Source organism: Schistosoma mansoni, chromosome W, assembly GCF_000237925.1.
Source record: "Schistosoma mansoni strain Puerto Rico chromosome W, complete genome".
NCBI lineage: Eukaryota > Metazoa > Platyhelminthes > Trematoda > Strigeidida > Schistosomatidae > Schistosoma > Schistosoma mansoni.
The window spans coordinates 31,332,935-31,358,340 of NC_031502.1; the positions used below are offsets into that span (position 1 = coordinate 31,332,935).

Consider the following 25,406-nt stretch of genomic DNA (forward strand, 5'->3'; position numbering starts at 1 on the left):
CAAAGTTAAAGACTTGAAGTAAATTTATTACGGCTTTTAGATTTCTGATGATACTCAACTGGTATACAGTCTCTTTCGTTGTTTGCTGAAATAGGGGATTTACAAGGACAATACAAAATTGCTCACAAGTCCAGAACAAACTGGTTGTCAGATGACCATCGACTTTCTTTTTAACTGCCATTGACTGGAACTCCTTATCTCAAAACGTGTCTGAAGCATTATCTGTCGAAGCGTTCCAAATAAAATCCGGTCAACTGAGATACCGCCACACTCGTGTAGAATATAGCCACTTAGAGCATTCTTAACCTGGTTATTAGTCTCTTGAAAGTTCGATATATTTGTGAAAAAACAGTTAATATTTTCAATTACAGTGTTCTTTAAGTGTTTCATTGTACTTGTTTTCACTCTAATTCAAGGTCAAGTCAAACTTTGAATAGCTTGGCAATGAACAATAACGGTGTGAGTTGTGATGGCCTCAAGAGAAAAGTAGCGTTGATTACCGGAATAACAGGACAGGTTGGTTCGAAGAAATTCGAATTAGATATTTCAGGATGGCTCTTATTTGGCCGAGTTCTTACTGTCAATGAATTATATAGTAACAATCCTTAAAATCACGAATCGTCTTTAGGTTCATGGCATTATAAGAAGATCAAGCACATTTAATACTGGTAGGGTAAACCATATTTACGAAAAGAACAAGTTTTCGTGCGAAAGTACGCTGAATAAATTATTTCATGTAACCTTAACAGAGACATTCTTTCTTCACTATGGTGATATGACTGATAGTTCTTCATTGATCAAAGTAATCAGTAAAGTAATGCCTGATGAAATATACAACTTAGCTGCTCAGTCCCATGTGAAGGTCTGTATTCTTATTCAACTTTAACTCTATTTTAGGTCTCTTTTGACCTTAGTGAGTATACTGGTGAAGTTGTTGCTCTTGGTACCTTACGTTTGCTGGATGCTATTAGAACATGTAAATTAGAAAAAACAGTTAAGTTTTATCAAGCCTCCAGCAGTGAACTGTATGGGAAAGTCGTGGAAACTCCACAAAGTGAGAAAACGCCTTTTTACCCGAGGTCACCGTACAGTAAGTTTCGAAGTCAGTTTTTTTATATTGTGAAACATCATAAAAGATTAAACCTTTCTCTTCAAAACCCAGTAAATTCTGTATCTTTACGTTTTTCTGATGACCGGAAGAACTCCGAACCCAATACTATGGTTACGAAAGTAAAATAACAAAGTTAGTATTAGCCTTCGTTAGGCAAATAAATCTCATCTCTTTCTGAGTTCATAAAATCCAACAGCTTTTGCAAATTGTGTTCGTTCAAAAAGATGGCCATTCTTTTTTTATTTAATAACCGTAGACGTTCATAAGACTAGATAAACTTTAGCTGAAAAAGTCCAGTCTTTGTATGCTCGTATCGTTCCTTTGTGTAATCACTAAGTTGTAATTGTACGCTAGAAAAACAAAGAGCTCCAAACCCATTGTATGAGCAAACTATCGGAATAATTGTAGACCTCGATAGATTTTTCGTTTGGTTCATTTACTAATCTTGACATTTTAAGCTTTGCTCTGAGATTGGTCATTTATTGACACTACAGTGTGCTAGTGGTACTTTAAGTAGATTGATAACAATCATCATAAAATCTTGAGTCATTTTTTATCGATTATTATGTACTTGTACGGCGATGTAAAACGTATTTGAGTGGTTCTGTCTGCGTATCGCTCTTTAGTTACCTCTTTGTACTATGCCTGCTCTATTTTTTTTCGAAATTCATACAACCCTATATGTATTCGCTATTACTCACGTAAGCCAACTTGGCTTACACAATGTAATCGCAAAAAAACATCAAAAAGTACAAATAGTTGATTAACAGTGATAAACGATTCAAAATAAACCTAAAGAGATGTATCGAGTGGAGGAAAAAATTTCTAAAACTCGAAGAAAGATAGAAACTTAGTCATCTTACACCACTGACCGATTTTTACTATATCATCTAAAGTGTTCAATCGATCACTGTTTTCCTGTGAATTACAATCAAGGACTGAATGAATTTGTTGCGGTTTTGCTGGACTTATGTTCACAGAAAATGAGCTATCAGTATTTATAAAGGTATGGTGATATAAGTAATTAATTTGATAGAAATATACATGTGGTTTATTTTGCGTAATAATTGATTTTTCTTCTGTACGTTCGGCAAAGGCGTTGCGAAACTGTACGCGTATTGGATTGTGGTAAATTATCGAGAGTCTTATGGAATGTTTGCATGCAACGGGATTCTATTCAATCATGAAAGCCCTCGGCGAGGAGAAACGTTTGTTACTCGGAAAATTACACGCGCAGTTGTACGAATTAAGAAGGGTCTACAGGTTAGAATATCTTTTTATATGATTGGTCATCTCAAATGTGTTCAGAATGATTTTAGAAAAGTTTTGTTTTCAACAAGTAATTAAATATTTTAATTATTTACATCTAATGGGAATAGCATGTATATGGTTTGCAACAATTCTGTTTTTCGATGGAACCGGGAAAATAAGTTCAAATTACATTGAAGTATATCAACATCAAGAAGAAGTAACACTCTAGCTTTAGACATTAGCCATAACCGATTCATACCTCATATACGGTTCTAATACTAATAACTCCTTTTAGTTGCATTCCAAACATGATCAAAAATCAAGCGGTTTATAATTGTTAGAAGAGTATCAAAAACTAATTATGATTCATAGGAAAAAAACAAAATGAATAAGAAGAAAAATAAATATTGGTTCACCAAGTTTGCTAGAAGTTGAAGATAATGCCTCATGGCTTCACATTTCTACCATATTTCATAGTAGTTGAACCTACCGTGTCAATATAGCTATACTTCTACAAAAGCCAGTTTTTTGTGTTTGAAATGTGTATGAATGCGATATGACTATTTAGAAGTAATAAAATGCCCTGATTACAACACAGTGATATAAGTGGTATCCAGGGTTCTGAAAAAGGGAATAGTATATGAATCTTGGTCTTTAAATGCCATGGAGAGCATTTTCTGATAATCGGTACTTCATTGAATACAAACCTTTAAGGTTAAAGTTGATTAGATTGGTGGTTCTGAAATCAAACTAAAGGTTTAAGGTAGGAACTATAGGCCTATCGGAAAGGTTGTAAGGTAGACCAACTGGTTACATTCTCGTCATTATTCATATGTGAGTGAAAATTCAACATAGTTCATTCATATTCTAAATAGTAATTGCATTTGAAATCTTTCTCTAGATATGAGTGGACTCCATCAACTAAAATTATTTATCTCAGTAAATACGTCAAATATAATGGATTAACTTTTAATACCATTCTGGGCTTGTGGTGAATAAAACATCTAATTTTAACAATATTTGTTAGTTACCATTTTTAATCGTTAAGGAATTTTTTTCTCCAGTTTCATAGTTATACAAATCTTCTGCAGTAACAGTGCCTATCCCAACTCTGGATTATATCTAGGTTTACCAATATTATCGATCAGTTTTAGATTGAATACATCTTTACACTTCACTCACTGTGAAACCTTTCATCTTTCGCGTTGATTCTTAGAGGCGCTGACAGTGCAGCTTTGCTACTCTATGTCCCTTAAATAATGTTAAGTATTGCTAAGATAGCGCTGCACTGCATCGTTTTAAATTTCAAGATAATTACCTTACTTATTTCGATGTTGCAGTAATCGAAAAAACTTCATATTTGTAGGTTGCAAGCTTTGGTAGAACTTATTTACATATCTGAGTACTTTCCAAATTCATCTTATTCTGTATCGATAGCTTCTGTTATTTGACTTTTTTTTAATATAGTTTCTTTTTCTATCTAGAATGTTTTGGAATTAGGTAATTTAAATTCTGAGCGTGATTGGGGATTCGCTGGTGATTATGTTAAAGCTATGTGGCTTATGCTTCAACGTGATACACCGGAGGATTTCGTTATTGCATCTGGGGAAAAGCATTCTGTACGTGAATTTACCAATTTGGCTTTTGAGCATGTTGGAATCCATTTAACGTAAGTACATATATACTTATTAGGTATATATCTTAATAAGCTTTTAATGTTCTGAATTTCTATTTCTACTCATGTATTCATTTTAGGTGTTTAATACGTGTTATAAACTAAGCGATAACCATAAAAATATCTAACACGATATTTCTGCACGTCATCCAATTGCCCGTAAAGTTATAGTAGTACTTTAATTTGTTGAACAAATTTTATATTCATAATTCTAAAAAATGATAAGTAATGACAGATTATACGAGTAAAGGTTCACATAATCTATCTCAAGTCGCTTTATGTACCCAAACCAGATCAGTTGGACAGGAGTTTAAAATCAGTGTATATAAGCGTATCAGTGAATACCACCAATTGGCGAAATGGTAGGTCGAAAACTATTTTAACTTCTAATTTAATGTGTGGAATATTTTATGGTTTGTTGAAATAGTGACGCTCATCAACAAGAAAGAGCATCTTTTCAAAATTCCCTTTACTAATTTACAGTGTACTTTTACAAATCTTGATTTCTAAACAGAAAAAGATTCAGTAATCTTCAAACACACTATCATGTGATTCTATAGACTTATATATTTATTAGCTCATCACGCATGCAATTGTATAGCATCATTTTAAAACTCGAGCGTTCAAACTATAGTTTCGGCTTTGAAAACACAGTTTCTTCGGCGACTACCAACCTAATGTTAACATTTTCATGTAGCTTTTATTTCTTATTACCTTGGATTACATCTTTCTCGATATAAATTCAAAAGGTTGAAGTGCTTTACTTATTTGCTTATTAATAATATTTGATAAACCAACTAGTTATTTTAATACGGTCATCGTGAGTCAAATGAGTAAGATACTCATGGTAGGTTTTTGCTTAGATATTTAGATTCTCCAAACAATTGAAATTGCATCATATTATTTGAGGTACATCCTTGAAGTTGTGTATTGGTGACATTTGAATTCTAAAACTGTTCTTGATAGTCATATAGCTTGTGTTTTTTAATGGCCATAGTGCTCATTTCCGTTGAACTACTTTTATTGTTTAATCACTCATTTTGAGAGCGATTTTTAATGCATGAAATTAATGGTTTCTAAATAAAATCAGATGGAAAGGAACCGGTATTGATGAAGTTGGCGTTGATTCAGAAACAGGGAATGTTCTTGTTCGTGTCAATGAACGTTACTTCCGTCCTGCAGAAGTAGTAAGTATAGTATTTCATAGGTTTATTTTATCGGTTTATTGCTTTTGTTCAGCTAATTTATTATCGCATAGTAAATTTATCTATTTCTACACTAGTTCATTATATACATATTTGCAAATGGTAAGGTCATTCAGTCGCTCAAATAATAAAATGAGTAGTGATTTCGATGTCTGTTCTGTACATTGGACTAAAGGACTCACTTATTTCCATATACAGTATCTTCTAAATAAAGATGTTCTTGTGTTTCTATTATATTCCGAAAAACACAAGCTGACAAAAAGGAAAGATACTGTCAGCAAAACGTGTACGAAGTTTGATTTTGTGTAGAGAAAACATTTCTTAAACGAATGGTCTAGTCATGATGCACTCATTAGTAAATTTTTTCACAGGATCTCTTATTGGGGGATTGCACTCGAGCAAAAGAATTATTAAAATGGGAGCCAACTTGTGGTTTTACAGAACTTGTTAAGCTGATGGTGGATGAAGATATGAAATTACTAGAGTCCGGTAAAACTCCTGTTTAACTAACTTTCAATCTGCTTTCCCAATTTAGTCTGAATTTTGTTTGTATGATTTTTTTTCTATTATATTTCATAAAAATTGTTTTCTGTGAATTGTCTATTGTCTTCACTTCGTGTTATTCGATTAAAAAACGTCATTTCTCTCGGAAAAGAAACCACAATTAAGACTTGTTCTATATGAAATCGATGACTGGAATTAGCCTGGTAATTTACTTGTATTTACACGATTGATTTACTGTGGAGATATATTCTGGGACTTGTAACTTAAATTTCTTTTGAGGCTATCAGCCTAGCATCCGAAATTCAGTGCTGAATATCAATATGATAACAGAAACCATTAAGAATGAGCACCATATCATTTGAATAAGTTATTTGTTCTTTAGACTCAGTAGTCTAGTAGTGAATAGCACGGCATTTCAAGTGATAGGTTGTGGGTTCGAGTAATACTGTCAGCACAAACACTGAGAAACAGGTATATTCAGTTGAAGTCTGAAATACAGCGATACGCATTTTTAAAATTCCGGGTGTACTAATAACGAGTGATACCACAGAATAAAATGATAATGGTACAGACAGAAGCGAAAAGTTCAGGTTTATATCTAAAAGTAGAATTCCCCAAAAATTAAAAAATAACTAGTCTCAGTGAACATGTACTGGCAGCACATGAAATCTTACCAGAATATCATTACTTATATTTCACCACAACCCCTCAGGAGTTATTTTTGAGGTAAATAAATAGGCCTGTACTTTCCTTACGTAATCCAGTGTAGTTTGACTGTCCGGCAGCTAGCTTTCCAGCATACGATTACTACAGTTCACTGCATCTCGAATAGTTTAGTCTAAAGTAGAAAATTTCAAGAAGTATGCCGATTAATGGTGTGATAGTTTAACTTACACTGATATTATGTTTACATTCATACTGAGTGCAGTTGCTAGCTACATGTCGAAACTTCTGTACATATCTGTAAATTCAGTATACAAATGCATAAGTTAAGTTCTGAGTGACTCTAATCCTGATTTAATGATGTGAAAGTTAAATTAAGTTCACTAGACGTATTTTGTTGGGTAAACGACCATGTAAAACCAGGATGTATTAGATAGCTGTAATGTTTTAATATATGACTTTCCAACAATGCGCATTTAAGATCCATTCAAGCCTCGCAGCCAGCGCCTAACCTTCAAACGACTATGTTAAGATAAGAAAACCACGCGCTAATTACTAACTACGAGCAATGATCCCCTTAGTTCATACAAAGAGCTATGATTAATGAATTCAATCGTGTCAGGCGTGAGACATATCATCCACGCTAATGGACGACTTTTATGCATTATTCTAAACTAATTGAAGTATGAAATGTAAACCATGTGATGCCGATTCAGTGGTCTAATCGTTCTATGTACAAAATAAATTAACAAGAGTATATGTCAAGTAAATAGTTTGTATCATGAACAGCAGTTATTGTTAATAACTAACACTACCGCTTACGCAAAAACAAAACAAACATCTTTGTTATAATAAATGTTTAAATCAATTGTCATCGTTTATATTTGTATTTATCGTAATTATATATATAAAAAAAAGAAATTATAGCTGACCAAAATAGAAAATTCTGATGAGAAGAATGAAATGAATACACGTCCATTAAAACACAAAATACATAAACTTTATTAAAATCACAAAAACAAAATGTGATGATATAAAGAAGTGAAAAACAAAACGAGATTAAATGTAAATAGGTTGAGTACATGAAGACAATTAATAAAATTCATGAATCAGCATGTTATTTAGATATTGGTGTCTGTATCCATTTTTTTTTTAATTCTCTGATCGTCATTATTTATAATTGAAGAAATTATATTTATCAAAACTTGTTCATCAAAATTCATTTATAAATAGTAATTAGGTCAACGAAACACACTGTATTGATGATCAGAACATGAACAGACTGTTGACAATCATGACTTACGTGTGTGTGTGCATGTATTGAAGTAATGATAAATATGAACATTTAGAAGAAACTGTTTTTCTTTTAAAAGAATTGTAACTGTTCTCATTCATTGCTCATTCTAACAAATTTAGGCCTCAAACAACCAACAATGAATGTGTGAGAAATTATTAAATTAGTAAAATAAGATACGAATAACAAAAAGCAGTACTTTGACTATTGATCTGATGATAAACACATTGTAATCTTAGATCTTTATGACTTTATTAATAAAGTACTGATTAGTTGGTTGAATCTCAGTACTGACAATAAAAATTACTGTGGAACTGTTAGTCACAGATAGAAATGTGAACATGAAAAAATACTGAAGGAAGGCAACTATAATCTTGTTGCGTTAACAAACTAGTGAATAAGGCATGAACACTTAGTAAAAATAACTGTATTGATCAAAAAGGGATACATGTGTAAGCGCAAACACACAAATAGATAACAATCAATTCAATCAGAGAAAAAACAACCAGATAGTAGTAAAAAAATGGATCAAATTATTGTTATAATGCGTATCGAAAAATACAAGTATGTTGTTGCTCACTCATTTTCAAACTCATATCAAAACACAAAATTAATCGTTACAGTTCAGCTGATGTAACTTCATGTAAACCATGAGCTAACAATGTTGGCGGTAACGTATCGGTTAGTATATTCAATTGATTCAAATAAATATCAGCTAATGATAAATCTGAACTTGGTTTAGGCAAATAAAGAAATAAAGCTGTTGTATTCGGATGACAATAAGACAGAACTAATTGGTTCAAATAGATTATTCTTCTGTTATCATTAGTATTATCATCAATATTTTTCAACATTGAATTTTTTTTCATTACTGAACTATCCATATCAACCAGATGTATTTCCGCCTATAAACAAAGAATAACAACCATTAAGCAAAAATATGAATGGTCCTTTCTTTCTTCAGTATGAAAACTAGTGTAAATATACTACAAATTAGAATTACTGAATGTTGATAACTGGAGACCTTATTTATTTATTTAAACACATAAACATTGGTACAAAGGGTCACTAAAATACATGTACACCAAAACAAAGTAATTATCACTCAATTTGTACGTATTCTAGGATAATTCGCGGTTGCCCAAACCAAGACAGATGGATTTCTAAGGGGACCACTCTCCGGACATTTGACTTAGAAATCTAACCTATAAGACAATGGAACAACGTTAAGAGATGCAGTTTCATGATAACCACTGGCCAACAATAGGCTCATACGCAATGTGTTCTTTAAGGATTCTGGAACCCATGTGTGCCAATGGTATGGAATCAAGGGTTTTCAACTCCACAAGATAGATCCTTTGTATCCAATTTATAACTAACGTAAGACACTTTTTCCTTGAAAAATGACCTCTTTCAACTAACAAACTACCGATTATGTTAGGCGACAAAACGTATAACAATCTGAATGGTCAGTACTAATGGCGCACATGGGCTCCAGAATCCTAAGGCGTATGAACCGATTGTTTGCCACCGGCAACCGTGGGACTGCATCTCCTAACGTTGCTCCACTGTCTTGTGTATTAAACCTTCGAATCAAAGACTCGGCGTGTGGCATCTTAAGAAAACCATGTGTTACAGTTTAGGCACCCAGGTAGCATCACAGCCCTCACATAAATGAATGATAACTACTACTGGCCTGATTGTTACTGTGTGGCGCATATGTATTTGGTGCCCAATCTTACAAATATTTATCTGTTCAAATAAATAAAGAATAGTTAATAGACTATTTAAACATGTCTAATATCATGAGTATATAGTAGAAACTTGAAATTTTGTTGAATCGGTTTTAAAAAATTGAACAATAACAGTGATGTTTTCATGATGAGAGACCATCGACCGTACTATACCATGGATTCTATTATTTTTATCTAATTATGACGAAAGCGATCGTTTATTTTATATCAAATTTTTAATGATTATTATTATTCATGTAAGTGTTTGATTTTAACACTGTTTACATAGATAGTCTTAATTCACAATTCAATAAAATTAGGTTATATACAATGTTTATTGTAATACACTAAGCGGTTTTCTTTCTTTCTTTTCTCAAATAAAAAAAATTAAACTTTTATTTATTCTATTAATCTTTTATGTATCTTATCATTAATTTTATTACAAAATTATTGATTTTATTGACCTATTATTATTATTATTATTATTATTATTATTACTATTATTTACATTTCAGTCAAACTTGTATATTTATTGTTTTAATATTAAATTGAATGAAAAACATATTTCCAAGAGTATAAACTTTCTATAGGTTTTTTTTAAAAAAAACATTTTCAATTACCATGGTTACCATAACAATATAAACAATATTTTAAATCATTTCAATGTAATATGAATAAAACAAAACTGTAGTTTAGGGTTACTCATACACAAGTTTTTAATTTTAATCGTATAGGTTTTATTGTCCTCCTTAGTTGAGAACATCAGAATAAGAATTTCTACACAGGTTGTAATAATGATTTAAAATAAAACTTATAATTAAATATACTATTGAGTCTCAATTTATTTGCAGAAAAATCGCGAAACTAACAACCATCTATTTTATGGAATTATGTTGATGTATTGATTTGGGAGAATAATAATAATAATAATGATAATAATAATAATAATAATAAAAGCTATATGCTTTAAACAATTCAGCTTTAGAAGAACAATAGTAACTAGGCAAAGAATACGCATTTAGAAATCTGTCCGTGATTATTCCAGTTAAAGATGTTTCAAAGATCGAAAATATCTTAATTGTTTACTTTACTTTTTAAAATGCAGAAAGATTTTATTATTAACCTGCTTATACATATTAGTAGTAATCATCTAGCGTTTCTCTCTCCAATAGATAGAAATATGGGAAAATATGCGAACCACCGTGAAGGTATACTTCTAGAGTTCTTCATTGACAGGCTGTAATATGCTGTAAGTATTCTATGAAAGTGTGTTAGTATGTGCGGTTATCAAATATGTTTAGTTAGTCATATTAAATATAAAACAGAAAAATTTAAGGTAATAAATAGACATTTGGAGAGAAATTAGTCTAAAAATTTGAACAAGATGCAATTATGGATTTAATAGCTTATTAGATTAAACAAGATACAAAACATTTCTTGCATTGAAACTTTACCAATCTCTAATTACTAATCTTTAATGTTGAAATGATGAATATTACAAATTTTAATTTAATTGTTTACTATATAAGTGATAAAAAAATAATCATTGGATTAAAAATTGTCGCTTTGTAATGTGTACTTTAATTTGCGCAGCTTAAATACTCAACAGTTAAATACAGAATGGTGTGTTGACCATTTCTTAGAACTATGTTGTTATTAGGAATATATATGTGTGAAATTTCAGCGAATGAATTTGAAGGAAATTCAACCTTCCACCTGGCAATCTGGTCCAAGAAATTAATTGAAAAATCTTGAACCAGATTGACAGGCAAAACGTTGGATTTACTTCAAATTCATTCGCTGAGATTTTACAAATATATTCTTCCTATTTAATGTCTTACATTAACTCGGCGCTCAAATACTGTGAAACTATTCGCTCTAATTAAGACGAAAGTTCTTATATGTTGTTATTAGTTTTTTTTAAAAAAAAAATTCATTCTATGTAATGAACAGATCAAATGGTATTTTTAAATGTAAAATTCATTCACATTCAAATTGAACTTAACAGATGTAGATAATGTTACAAGAAAATAGAAATTTTGTAGTAAGATGCAAAATACAAAACCATAAAATGAATTTTTAATAAAAATATTAGATTATTATAAATCCTGGAGAAGAAATCATGCTATCTATGATTAGCAACTGAACAAAAAATTAGTTCAGTTCTTAAATTTCTTCCATTCTACTCGTATTACGCTCGATAAATCTATCTGAAACAATATTCTAAGAAACATATATGGTTGTTATTACAATAAATAACGCTCCTAAACCTATCACGATTCACCAAACAGTAGAATTTGAGAACTTAATGATACTACATTGAAATCATGTTACCAGAAAAGTTATGACTGAAATCCACCTGTAAATGTTAAAGCGAACAAGTGTGTGAATGCCAGTTAACAAATATCATAAAAATGGGTGATTTTGTACGATAAAATAAAAGTATGGACGTACTATAACATTTCTGAGTCATGATACATGGTAATGAAAATAAAGTATAGTTGGTCACCGAGTGTGGACAAAAAGACACTTAAACTACTGATGATCATATGAGTGATTTCTTTTCCTCTAATTGATTTCTCCTCTGAACACACTGAGTGTGACTGCTTGTAACTGTGTAAAATAAAGTATTATCTAGTGCTAGTCTGGTTCTCTATTCTGGGTCATGAATCCTGGATCTCATATAACGCGAATAGTTTCATTGTTATATTAGCACATCATCGTAATATAACTGAGAGGGGCAGAGAGATGTTTTAAACCATCCACTATATCAAGTTAAATATATCAAAAACTAGAAAATGCAAAACAAATCAAAATACAAACAATTCGGTCGACCATTTCAGGAGAAAAACAAAAAAATTAGTCGGGTCATATAAATCTCTTATCAATTAATGAACCCGAAAGGTTAAACACAAAACCTCTCGAATCAGTTTTCAAAGAAATCATAACATCAGGACACTAACTGAAGCAATTAGCACAAAATACTTTATAACGTACAAACTATTTGCACTGAATTAAAAATACTTCACAAATATTTGCTTATAAAACAACTTGTTGACTTACAGGAATTCGTAAATTTTTCAACAAAGTCGATAATTGGGAACGTGCTTTGTCAATTACCGTAACAACTTCCCCATTAGGTGGATTCATTTGATTCATTGTACGTAACTGTGGAAAAAATGCGCGTAGTTTTGGTGGATGACGACGTTTACGCCAATAGGGTGATCTAGCGACTAAACAGGCAAGTTGTAAGAGGAAAAGACCAGTACGATCAATTGCTTGTTTGTAAATTCCTTCATGTGATGATGAAGATGATGGTGGATTTAAAGTCCCACCATAAAATTCAAGAAGGTTAATTGGCCATATATCAAAGAATATAGCTTTTGAAGTGTCTACTATATATGGATTAATTTCATGCATTGAATTAGTAGTATCCATTACAGTACCTGCATTATAACCATTATTATAATTTGAATTTAGTCGTTGAGAACGATTAGTTGTATGAAAAATATTTCGGAAATAACGTCGAGTTGTATCCCAACCAGACATACCTTCATCAAAAATTACTCTATCGAAATTTCGAGCAAGTACAACATTGGTCTAAATAAATTTGTAAAAAAGAAAATAGAAGATATGAACATGTTAACACGTAAAATCTACTTTTTGCAGTATCATATACATAGTAATAATTGTTACCAAACTCAATGATTCCAGTTCGTTACAATGTTCCATGTGAAAACAAATCACGATCGTTCGAGGTTAGGTATATTAGAAATATAATTTCAATAACCATTTTTTCGAAGCAATCATGTGAAAATAGACTTGAAAAAGATTACAAATCTAGCGTATAAATACTAAAACTAAATAAGTGAATAACATAAAGTAGACTAGTCGTGTATCTAACCGAAGTATACCTCATCAGATCTTACCATAAAACTGTATGAATTATTCATTCAAGGATGAGTTTCTAAAGAACAGTGAAAATGAAGGTCAAGAAACAACAGGCGAGGTTGTCATTTTTTTCACTATCATGTCAAACTAAGAAAATACCATAAACCGCGTCTTCAGCTACTAAAAAGTCGCTAACAAAAAATGTTAATTGAAAATTATCTATATTCATCTTTAAAATTACCTAAATTTCAAGAATATGCACTCATTAAAATACTTATTGGAAATGAATGTCAACCGTAAAAATGAAATCGTTGCGTGAATCGAATTTATAAATAAATTGCCTGAATATCCAGTAACAGTGTGCATTGATATACTAAACATTTTAGGAAAGTAGGACGGTCAGCTACAACGCAGAACCAGGCACATATATGCATCAGTCCACGTTGCCACACCTCATTAGCACAAGATGAACACTGAATTTGTAGAAGTAATTACTTCAATGGTAGTAATATATAAAAGAAAGATTATGTATAAAGAAAAAAGTACAGGAAGAAAGAATTAGTTCGTAGAAAGAAAGATATAAAGCAATTTTAATCTCAGTTTACGAGAAGGAAAGTGAGTAATTTATGAAGGTGAAAAATATTGAAAAATAATCATTACCCAATAAACATTACACATTATTTTGGTTTCATATGATGAAAGATAAGTGAAATAGGCTGTTACCAATTCAAATCACTATTTCAGTAAAACATTAACACTAGTTTACATGTACTAGGCTTAAATTAAATTCAACTCAATACTTGTATACTATAACCAGTGGCATGAAACTTCACTGGAACAATTTACAGTACTATTTGAAAACTAAAAAATGAAAACAACTACAAAAAAGTAATCTAATACACGGTTGGAGTAAAAATAAACAATATATATTAATAAATGGTATTATTACTAAATAAAATATCAAGCCGGAAAACGCTGTTTACTGTTGGGTATGTTTAGCTACTTGAATAATTCAGTAGTGTAGATTTCATTTAAAAAGAAAATAAGACAACTATTTAGAAAAAGATGTTACCTCCATATTGAGAATTTCTCGAATAATGCTAACATATTCTTGTGAAGTAAGACGACCAGAACGATGGTCGGTAAAAAATTGATTATCTGCATTATTGTGATTGACAAAAATAGAATTTGAATCCTGATTCGGAACTGAACCGAAATTAGCTAATAGTTCACTGCTGTTTAAATAAGCTAAAAAAATGTTTTATTTGAAAGACATAAAAATAACAACTGTTTATTCTGTAAAAGATGAATAGCTCAGTGAAAAATTGTGAAAAGCACACTTGTATTATTTTAGACCGATATACGTGCTTTAGAGGATTGTGAAGATTACCATTATTTGAAGATCGCTTTCATAACATGTAAACCATTTAAACAATAAACCTATCAATGTTTAATCACCGATCGAAACCTGGATGCACAAGACAGCCTTTTCGTCTTAAAAGCCGGACGCAAACGCCCAGACTCTGAGACATTTTTCTGGGATCCGACGGTGTTAATATCTAGCTGCAATCAATCCACGATATTAAGCGACTATTTTCCATTGTCTTTGGTAGATAACTCCCTCACACCCAACAGGGTTGAACTTCACTGATCACTGCTTCTAACTAGAACTCCGGGAAATCAATATTGAAGCTAATCACTAGTGAGCATTTACATTTATATTTATATTCAAACACATAAATATTGGTACAAGGAAGCACCAGATACATATGCGCCGCACAAATCTCATTCGATTTGTGTGAGGGCCGCGATACTGAACAGGTTGCCAAACTGAAGCAGGTGATTTTCTTAGGGGACCACACCCCGAGCCTTTGACCTAAAGATCTGATCCACAAGGCAGTGGAGCATCGTGAGGAGATGCAGTCCCATGGTAACCGGTGACAAACGATTGATTCATACGCCATTTGTTCCATTAGGATACTGGAGCCCATGTGCACCATTGGTTTGGAATCAGGCTTTTCCAACCCACCTACGTGGACACGCCGTGTCCGACAACCCGGTTAAAGCGCCGGACATTCGCTTTTCGTCCTTTCAATTTCGTAAACAACACCACCGCCACGAGAAGACAGTGAGTGGGACTTCCCTGTCAGAGGCTATATACGCGTGACCATGTGAGAGCATTTCGAGAGGGAGAGCGGACTCTCCCCACTCTCGGCCGTACCAGGGCATTTGGGGGACGAAATGGTTGTCCCGCGCTTCCACGTTTTCAATAATGGTTTAATTTGGACCAGTTCATGATTCTAATGAAACGCAACGATCTCAACAACCCTATACTGACATCATGTAAACCAGCTGATTATAAGTGGTCAGAGTTCCACAATTCTTGATGCCTAAATACAGTCAAATAAATGACAAAAAGCCATTTTCCAATGAATTACTTAGCTCAGATATATTTCCGGAAAACCATTCACACCACTGACTTAAAATAAGTTTCTAACACTTACAATAATTCTCGTATTTTAGTTAACACATAATGTTAATCAATGTTAAAAAGGAGCGACATAGGTAAGCTTCAACAAAACAGAAAAGGGAAATTTAAAATCGCTAGTACTACTACTTTAGTGAGCGAAAACTTGGTGGGAAAAAGCAATTTATGGTATTATGCAAAACTACATAGTGCCTTGACACAAAATATGAAAATCATACATTAAATGTTCACATTTTCTTTCAGTTGTCCTTTACACACTTCCTGATTCTTACGATTGCTCTCTGTTTCTTCTACAGTTATCTTTAATTCAAAGTTATTCTGGAAGGCATTTCACTTCCAAATGCAGCTAAATACTATTTATATCTGTCACCATAAGTAGCATACACCACACTACTACTTCAAAAGCTTGAAGAAGCAATCGGATTTAACTGACATTTTTTAAAACGGCGCACAGAGTATTAGGGTTTCACGGTCCTGAATATAGGCTTTGTGGGACTTTTATTCATAAAAGAAGTTACGCAAACTGTTATTTGTGGAATCCATTCTAATCGACTGATAAGTATCAAAGAAGTGAACTTCACTCTAAATGACATCACTTTAATGGAAAACTTGAAATTTCAAGCGGTTTCCTTAGAAAATGAAGATGTAAGAACTAAATACTTTCCTACAACTACATAAATCAAAGAAACACCTTATCTCTCTAACAAACATAAAACGAAGCGAATAGGTATTTAAGAGTATTATCTCACCATTTGTCGTTTGGGCATCATTATTATTAATGATCAACTCTGTGGAACTGTATGAATGGATATGATTTGGCCATGAACTGAATGTTTTTACTTTACGTTCTTTCCAAATCCTAGCTAAAATATCCTATATGTATAAGAAAATACTGAACAATAATCGACATGAAATATCACAATAAGGAAAGTGATCAGTTTTAATAAGTAATAAATTGGAAAATTTTTGGTTTATTAGTAAAGTGACCATCCATAACAGTAAAAATTTATTCATTTAGCTCTGAACTACACTGTATTTGTGAAAGAGAACTACGAAGCCCATTGAAGTTGAGGCAGGTGTCATAAGTTTTAAACCTTTAACCCGGTGATTGACTAACTGATTAGGTATTTTAATAACTAACTTCACGACGTAAAGTATTTTTGACGAAGTAATCTAGTAAAAAAAAGTTAAAAGTATCACAAGGTATCTCGATCGATCATGGCGTTGACAAATTGTCATCTAAAGGATGCCAAACCGATAATTTGAGATGGATTAGTATTTCAGTACTAAGACATACCAAATATGGTCAGTTAGTTATGTGCAGTGTAGAACCTGATACAAGCGCACATTGTTCCAAGTCGATGGATTTCATAGCTAGATCAAACCGTCGAGAGATATCCCGGGGTACTAAAGGTAGTAACATTATTCTTAGTAGTAGAAATGAATCAACATATTTAATTGCTTGCTAATAAACCACTCACTATTAATAAAACTAGTAAAAATTATGCCAAATACCATTTTATTTATACAAATATGTCGAACTATCTGAAATAATATAGTGAAAAGGGACATATCAATAAATAATGTAAGTTATGAAATATGAAGAATGAATAAAGCAGAAAAAAGATACTTACAACTGACGGCTTATCATCATAAAATCCTAAACACACTGTATTTGGACGCATTGCACCCAAACCTGAAATTCGAATAAGATGGGATATAGCTCTGCGTACACTTCGGTCAATTGTGATTTCTACAAATGCTTTAGTTTTCAAGTATTTCACATATTGTGTCCAATACCTATATGTAAAAATGATAGAATTTAACAAACTCCTTAAATCATGGTTAAAAAATTCAAACAATATAAACATGAGTATATATTGTCTTCGGAAAAAATTCTCAACAACTTCATGATTAATATAGAAGTCATATTCATGATGGAGAAACAAAATTCATCGAATAAGCATTAAACTGTGGTGAGCACTACTTATGCGAAAAGACATAAGCAGTATGTAACATGGGGCCGGAAGTAGAATGCCTACGGGCAGAAGAGTGAAATAAAGAGAAGAGGAAGGAAAACAAGGAGCAACAGGAATAAAAATAGGATCGGAAGAATGAAGAAGTATGTAAAAAAAACTGAAGGAAGATATGCGAATGATGTATTGAATGTATGATTTTCATACTTTACAATGCTACTGTTTGATTGTGCGTAAAACAAATTGGTTTACCATATCTGAATTTTCATACATTACAAAGCTACACACACTAGGCATTAATTCAAATTTTATCAAGAATTAAAATTATAAGCTATTAATACAGATGGAAGCACATTAAATAAATAAGTGGAATTGCTCATATGTATTAAAAAGACGTCACTAAATTACAAACGAATTCATGTACTACTTAATCGATAAACCCTATGATAATCTACTATTAGATAAAAAAAGAATAAAAAGAAAGGTATGTTATATAAAGTTTCACTAACAGAAGACTAAACAAAATTATCCAATCGAATAATGTATAATAAATGGAATGTGGTTAGCAGTGGAAAACAAGATGCGCGTTTTGTTCGACTTGGGACTCATTAGCTGGAGGAACCTGCATTCCAAGGTTGATGTTCACTGCAGAAATCGAAACCAGTAATGTTCGTTTCAAACAACAAGGCGTTATCCACTTAGCTACTGAGTTCAGATATCCACTCACTCCTGAAACGGCTATGAGATTTAGTTTAATTTGAAACGACTTGAATCAACCCGTTATTGATATTTTGACCAAAATTTGATCTGCAATAGTTGGCATATGTGTTATATCCTAGCGAAGATATAAGTACGGGTAACTCCCAGGACCGTATTATTTATTTATTTAAACACATAAATATTGGTACAAGGAAGCACCAGATACATATGCGCCGCACAAATCTCATTCGATTTGTGTGAGGGCCGCGATACTGAACAGGTTGCCAAACTGAAGCAGGTGATTTTCTTAGGGGACCACACCCCGAGCCTTTGACCTAAAGATCTGATCCACAAGGCAGTGGAGCATCGTGAGGAGATGCAGTCCCATGGTAGCCGGTTACCAACGATTGATTCATACGCTATTTGTTCCATTAGGATACTGGAGCCCATGTGCACCATTGGTTTGGAATCAGGCTTTTCCAACTCCCCTAGGTGGACTCGCCGTGTCCGACAACACGGTTAAAGCGCCGGACATTCGCTTTTCGTCCTTTTAATTTTGTAAACAACACCCCCGCCACGAGAAAGCAGTGAGTAGGACTTCCCTGTCAGAGGCTGTATACGCGTGACCATGTGAAAGCATTTCGAGAGGGAGAGCGGACTCTCCCCACTCTCGGCTGTACCACGGCATTTGGGGGCGATTATTCTACATATATTCTTATTGCCTAACTATTCAGTAACTAGATTATGTATATTTATATTCATCTTATTATAAGCTTTATTTTGACCTATTGATTATTATTATACGATTTACTGTTCCTAAATTATGCTCAGTTTATTGATTACTGTCTCCCACGTTCACAGCCACATTTGGCCTGATCTTGTACAAATATTATTTTCTATTTTATGGTGTGGTCTGTCTGTCTGGTATATAAACAGAGTATGCTTGAAAAAAACGATTCGCATAGATTCGAATAACAGAAGCTGTCATTGGTGTTCTGGACTCAAGTGGAAGGACTAGGGGGATAAAGGGCCAATAAGGACGCTAGATTACTCATACTGATCGAACGTCATTGTCACAGTGTTAAGGTCGGAAAAGTCGTATTTCCATTGGTGGATAATTCGCGTGAATAAAAGCCGAACATAAAAACCAATAACAAATTAGGAGACGTCCTTTGTTTATTTTGTAAAGTCATAACAAATTGGCGACGACCTTGATCAAGTCACAACAATATGGGGATCCTGTGAGAACTGCTTCGATATATTCATTACCAAACAACTTAATATATAATAGATATATTCGAGTACCAGAGCGAGATTCAAATGTGTAATGCAGGTACACCCAGATGACCAGTTTCACGACGAAATGTGCGTCCTAGATTCCACTACAAGCATTATTCCATGAATTCTATATCAACTTGTATCATAATAGCTACATCGAAGCAATCGTCACAGGCTATCTATATTCCAACCAATGCGGATTATATTCCGATAAAAATATTAACAACAGAATTATTCAAGTCATTTCAAACTGAATTATTTAGTTCAATAATGATAATGCTATCAGGAATTACTTCACAGCCAACAACAAAGTTCGCATCTTTAATACGAACATCAAGACAATTCTACTATACGGAGCTGAAACGTCGAGAACTATTACAACCATCATCAAAAAAGTACAAGTATTTATAAACAACTGTCTAAGAAAGATATTCAATATCCATTGACCGGATACCATCAGCAACAGCCTACTGTGGTAGAGAATAAACCAGCTTCCATCTGAAGAGAAAGTTAGGTAAAGATGCTGGAGGTGGATAGGACATACATTGAGTAAATCACCAAACTGCATCATGAGACGGGCTAATTTGGAATTATGAAGGGAAACGGAAAAGAGGAAGGCCATAGAACATAATGCAATCGGAACTGGGATTAGACATCAAAAGAATAAATGGCACTTGGAAACAACTGGAAAGGATTGCCTAGGACAGAGTTCGATGGAGATTGTTGGTGGGCGACCTATGTTCCTCCATGAGGGGTAACAGAAGTAAGTAAGTAATAACTTCACATAGTGATACGTGTGACCATTTCAAAGGTAGGTTGTATTAAAATCAAGACCTTTGAAACTTATTTTAATTTACGTAATACACTTTCTTGCTTCATTATTAGCCTACTTGCAAAATAGATTTACACTTACCAACGCTGATTTAGACATGGATCCGATTGATCGACGAACTCATCTGGATCACCACAAATTGCATGACCAACTACATACAGACCACCTTTTTTCAAACTATTCATAAACTGTACAAGTGAGGCTGACGAACGTGGATTTGCAACGAGTAACAGTAATTGAAGTCGCCAGTATTTAACGTGATCTTTACGGGCATCCAACAATAATAAATACTTACGGATCTATAAAAATAAATTTCATGAGTATTATACACCAAATCATCATTTAATATGTAAAAGAAATGCGGTAGTGATAATATGATGATTTATTGACCGATCTCAGCTAGAAAAGCTTATCGCACAACTGTTAATTGTTTATTTATTTAAACATAAATATTGGTGCAAGGGGGCACCAGATATATATGCACTACACATATTATTATTATTATGATCATTATTATTATTTACCACTGTTAATTGATACTAAATCAATGAAGAAACAATAAGATTAACTGGACAAAACTAGTAAATAAGCTTTTACAAATACAGATATGAAATTAGTTTATGGTGGATGTTTATGTTATTCTCATCAAACAGTTTGGTAAATTCTTCTTTCCTACTTTGCTTCTGTCCCTGATGCGTTAGTGACAATTTGATGTTTCATTTTTACCTACTAGAAAAGTACACTTAAACATATGATATTCACAAATTGTAAATGTCTCGAAACCAAGTAGACTGAGTTAAAAAATGCTTTTCAAACCAATCATCAAAGAACAAGCTAAACATTAACGCCATTGGATACCGACTCAGTGGTTTAGAGGATAAGCGCTCGCACGAGACAGGTCTTGTGTTCAAGTCCCGCATATGAGATCGTAGATGCACACCGTTGTGCAGTTCCATACTGAAACGAAACGACCGTTCAGCGTTTCAAGGTTTTCCATAGTGGTCTAACATTGACGGGTTCATGATCATAATAAAAGTTTAATAATCTCCACAACCTTATACTGATAATAGGACAAAACGCTGAAAATCATTGTGAGAAAACACTAAAAAAGTAATATTTATGAGGTAGTCATATTTTACAGAATTTCCTGAATAAAAAACACCATTTCTATGAACTAATCTTTAAAATATCATACTACAAATCGAAGAAAATTTGTAATATTCTATAAATTGACTGACAGTTCATCAAAAGGTTACAAAATTCAATTGACATACTCATTTCATAAAATACTTATAGATTTAGAAAGATATGCAGATGAGAAAACTTTGATTTCAACTAAATCAAAGTCAAGTAATCTTTTTCTTAACATTAAAAACATTTACTTGATGAAATAGAAGAGCTTGTCCAATGTTACCCCATGACGATTCTAAATGCCGTTGATATAGTGAAAAAACAAGTAGACCTAAAACAATAATTGCGACTACCGTATATATTGGTTGAATTAATAAACACATAATGATACAACCAATCATTCCCAATATTGAAGTGATCCAATTAAAATAACGAAATGTTGGTCTGAAAAAGTGAAATGTGAAGAAAAAAGATAATGCGATAATTGGTATAGAAAATTACACATAATGATGAAATGAATCTATTTCATTTTCTTATGAAATTTAAATACAATTTTTAAGCGAAAACCTTTTACTACTTTTTGCCAAGTAATCGGGTAAAGATAAACAGTGTTTCTTTTTTTTCGAATGTTAGATCTATTCTTAACATAAAATCATTTACCACACAAATTTATATCTAGATTTTCTTATCATTCACTAACCCCACCCCACCCCTTGTGGGAAGGCAGCACCGCTGTTATGTTGGTTGTCTGGAGGAAACACCTTACTACTGTCACACCTCTGTACAGTCAGCAGTACAACTTCGAACCTTGGGTTTGCTGCTTTTAGTCTTACCGCTCTTCAACCGACCTGTCCGGCATGGTAGGACCTTGAGGAACGATTGTTCCAGTCAGTATAGTTCGATTGGTTCATCACGACAGGCAAGCCCGACCACCACGTCAAGGTAGCAGCAACGGTCGGGTTTCATCTACTTTAGTTTGGGCAATTGGGTAGTATCTTTAACCCTCACATCTGAATTGTGACTCTAAGTAAATCAACTTTTATTTTGTGAATGAGTTGTAAAAACTTGTAATTTAACAACAACCATCGATCTGAAAAGAAAAACTTATCGACAAATGTGTACAACGAGACCAAGGAACTAATTGAGTTTACTTCGTAGATTAGAATCCTATTTTATTATAGAGAACCATGTAGTATCCATTAGGCCATATGTGAATTTTTGCAAACTTGAATATATAAATTTCTACTTGATAAAAGAGTTACAAGCAAAATGAGCTAAAACTACCAAGAGTATATTGTATGGTGTCTTGTCAATCTAATGAACATAAAATATCGGGGGAAACTATTAATTACATCGGTTGAGAAAATAAAGTTTAAGTCTAAGCTACAAATCATAAATGCAACGATTCACATAAAGTGAGGTTGAAACCAAGAATAAGATGCAAACAGAACATTATACTTTAACAGATTAACCTGAAGTTTGGTGGTGAGGCAGCATCTAAACCAGCACAGGCCAAATTCACCGAAGCATAAGCCAGTAAAAATAGAACAGATACAAGTGGAGCGATAGCATTTAATCTACCAATCAGTAAAATTAGCTATATTTTCACCAAACAAAAAACAAGAACAAATAGTGTATATCATAATTGATTTCTGATAAAATTTACAAGAAATAAACAAGTGAATATTAATAAGCAACCAAATTTCAAATCATCCTCAAGTGGAAAATTGAGTGTTGTTTGAGCAATTAAGAGAGTAAGCTATTTTAAATTATTTGTTAAATTAACATGAAAGGTACTAAATAGGAAGCTCTAATCATTTTTGGATAATGTAGTAAGAAAATGAGGATTGTCAGAACTATGTGATCTACTAGTACAATACATTTCGAACAATTTGATCCCACACTCTATCGACAAACATATAACAGGAAACAGGTCATAAGATTGGTGTTAACTTGGCTTTTGTACAAAAGTGTCAAAGAGTGTTTATTAAAGCCTTTGCCATACGAAAATTCAAAAACCCTTTATTTATTCAAAAACAGTTTGTTCTCACCTTAAAACTACCCTCGTAATATTAGTTTATTAACCAGCGTGATGTAGTTTCATATTATTTTCTCTATTATTTTTGTCTCCTCTTACCTTCCATTTCTAGTCTAACTGACCTATTTTTATGTAAAAATGTTCTTAACATGTATGCGTGATCAGTCTGTTGGAAATGTATTGCACTAATACATCACATAGTTTTGGTAATCATTGTCTTCTTATTACACTAACCAAATTTATCAAAGGGACTAATTGCTTTATTCATTTTGTTGAAGTAGCTCAAAACATGACCTGTATGATATATTTATTAGAACTTCCATTATGGTCACCCGTATTGGTTTAAGGGAACTTTAAAGGTGATCCTAACATTTTTAACCAATATTACGGCTTGAAGTCATCAAAAATATATTAAAAATAAATAGGAAATTCACATCATATTGTTGTACATTTCTTGTAATGATGAGTTTTTTTTACAAAAATCATATTCGCTTAGTTTCAGTTTTAATTTTTGCAGTAAGAATAAGTAAATAATTATTTCCGAAATCTACAATGATGTTTAAAAATGGCTGCCAATAAAATACTGTATATGTACAACTGATACCATTTACCAGCATAGCCCTCTCATTGTTTTTAATGTTTTTATACAAATACCCAATTCAAAAGTATTGTTTCTGAATAGATAGTCCAAAACAGAGTCCCAACCATTAAAGACTAATATTTCTTTACATATTTGAGATAGAGTTACCGGGCTCTATACAGAGTATGTTATTAATATATTCATGTCCAACTAGGCTCTAATAAAACTAAATAGAGAACCTTAATTAATCAAGTAACGGCAATCAATAATATGAAACAAGAAAAAAACTACCAGGAACAAAATAAAACGTCAGTCAGAACTCAATAGATTACGTGCGGTTCAATGATTGAAAGAAAAGGAATATAGGAAGCTAACATTTTTTATGTACTCATTTGAAGAGAAATTATTCCAATAAGTGTCTGTAAAGTACACACTTGGTTTCCATGAATAAAATTACTGGTGACAGAGCATTATTTACGAAAATATCTATTTCTTATAAGTATAATAAGTATTAAGATTCCGGAAAAAATAAATCTCAATTACCTACCATTTGGAGTTATTGATATAATCGTAATATCGTAAAAAATTTCGAAACCTAACCAATGTGTTACAAAGTTTTGTAAAGCTTAGAAAAGACAAACAGATTTAGTATACACTTTGTAGAAAGAGTAAACGAATAATATAAGCCAGAGTATAGTAAAAAAATTCTAGAAATCCAGAAGAAAACAACTAGTACCTTATAATTACAAATAATAATAAGCTTCCACTTTCAACAATTACTAAGTAAATAAAGTGCATAATAATCAACCAACTCACTAAACAAAGAAACCCAGCAGAAAGGACTGCAACTATCGGATTTCCACGTTTTGTGGTCCATTTAGCTGGACGAAGAAGTCGACCTATTCAAAGCAAAAAGCACTATACTATATATACTATATAATAAGCATTTATTATGTGGTATTGTATTGTCTGACTGACATTTGGATTTGGAAATCTTGAAGGAAATATTAATTTTCAAAATATATTAAAATATTTTAAAAAAGGGCATTAAAATAAA

The 25,406-nt window shown here is 32.5% G+C and overlaps 2 protein-coding genes across 2 annotated transcripts in view; one reads left to right on the top strand and one right to left on the bottom strand.

The window, feature by feature from the left end:
• Positions 1-444: 444 nt before the first annotated feature.
• On the top strand, positions 445-5,748 carry Smp_153490 (GDP-mannose 4,6-dehydratase; the record flags this gene model as incomplete). Its single annotated transcript, XM_018789369.1, has 9 exons — positions 445-516; positions 551-595; positions 629-713; positions 750-862; positions 898-1,090; positions 2,208-2,450; positions 3,914-4,031; positions 5,128-5,224; positions 5,614-5,748. 9 exons carry the CDS (start codon positions 445-447, stop codon positions 5,746-5,748), a joined length of 1,101 nt encoding a protein of 366 aa, XP_018654819.1.
• Positions 5,749-7,254: 1,506 nt separating this feature from the next.
• The window catches only part of Smp_153480 (putative cation chloride cotransporter), a 43,039-nt gene continuing 24,887 nt past the window's right edge, over positions 7,255-25,406 (bottom strand). The window contains exons 9-17 of the mRNA XM_018789370.1: positions 25,166-25,248; positions 23,204-23,328; positions 21,983-22,175; positions 20,682-20,899; positions 17,450-17,615; positions 16,565-16,688; positions 14,400-14,575; positions 12,500-13,036; positions 7,255-8,608 (exon numbers count right to left, since the gene is read on the bottom strand). Of these exons, the coding sequence (XP_018654820.1) occupies positions 8,321-8,608; positions 12,500-13,036; positions 14,400-14,575; positions 16,565-16,688; positions 17,450-17,615; positions 20,682-20,899; positions 21,983-22,175; positions 23,204-23,328; positions 25,166-25,248 (1,910 nt within the window). The 3' untranslated portion in view covers positions 7,255-8,320. The remainder of the gene's footprint in view (positions 8,609-12,499; positions 13,037-14,399; positions 14,576-16,564; positions 16,689-17,449; positions 17,616-20,681; positions 20,900-21,982; positions 22,176-23,203; positions 23,329-25,165; positions 25,249-25,406) is intronic.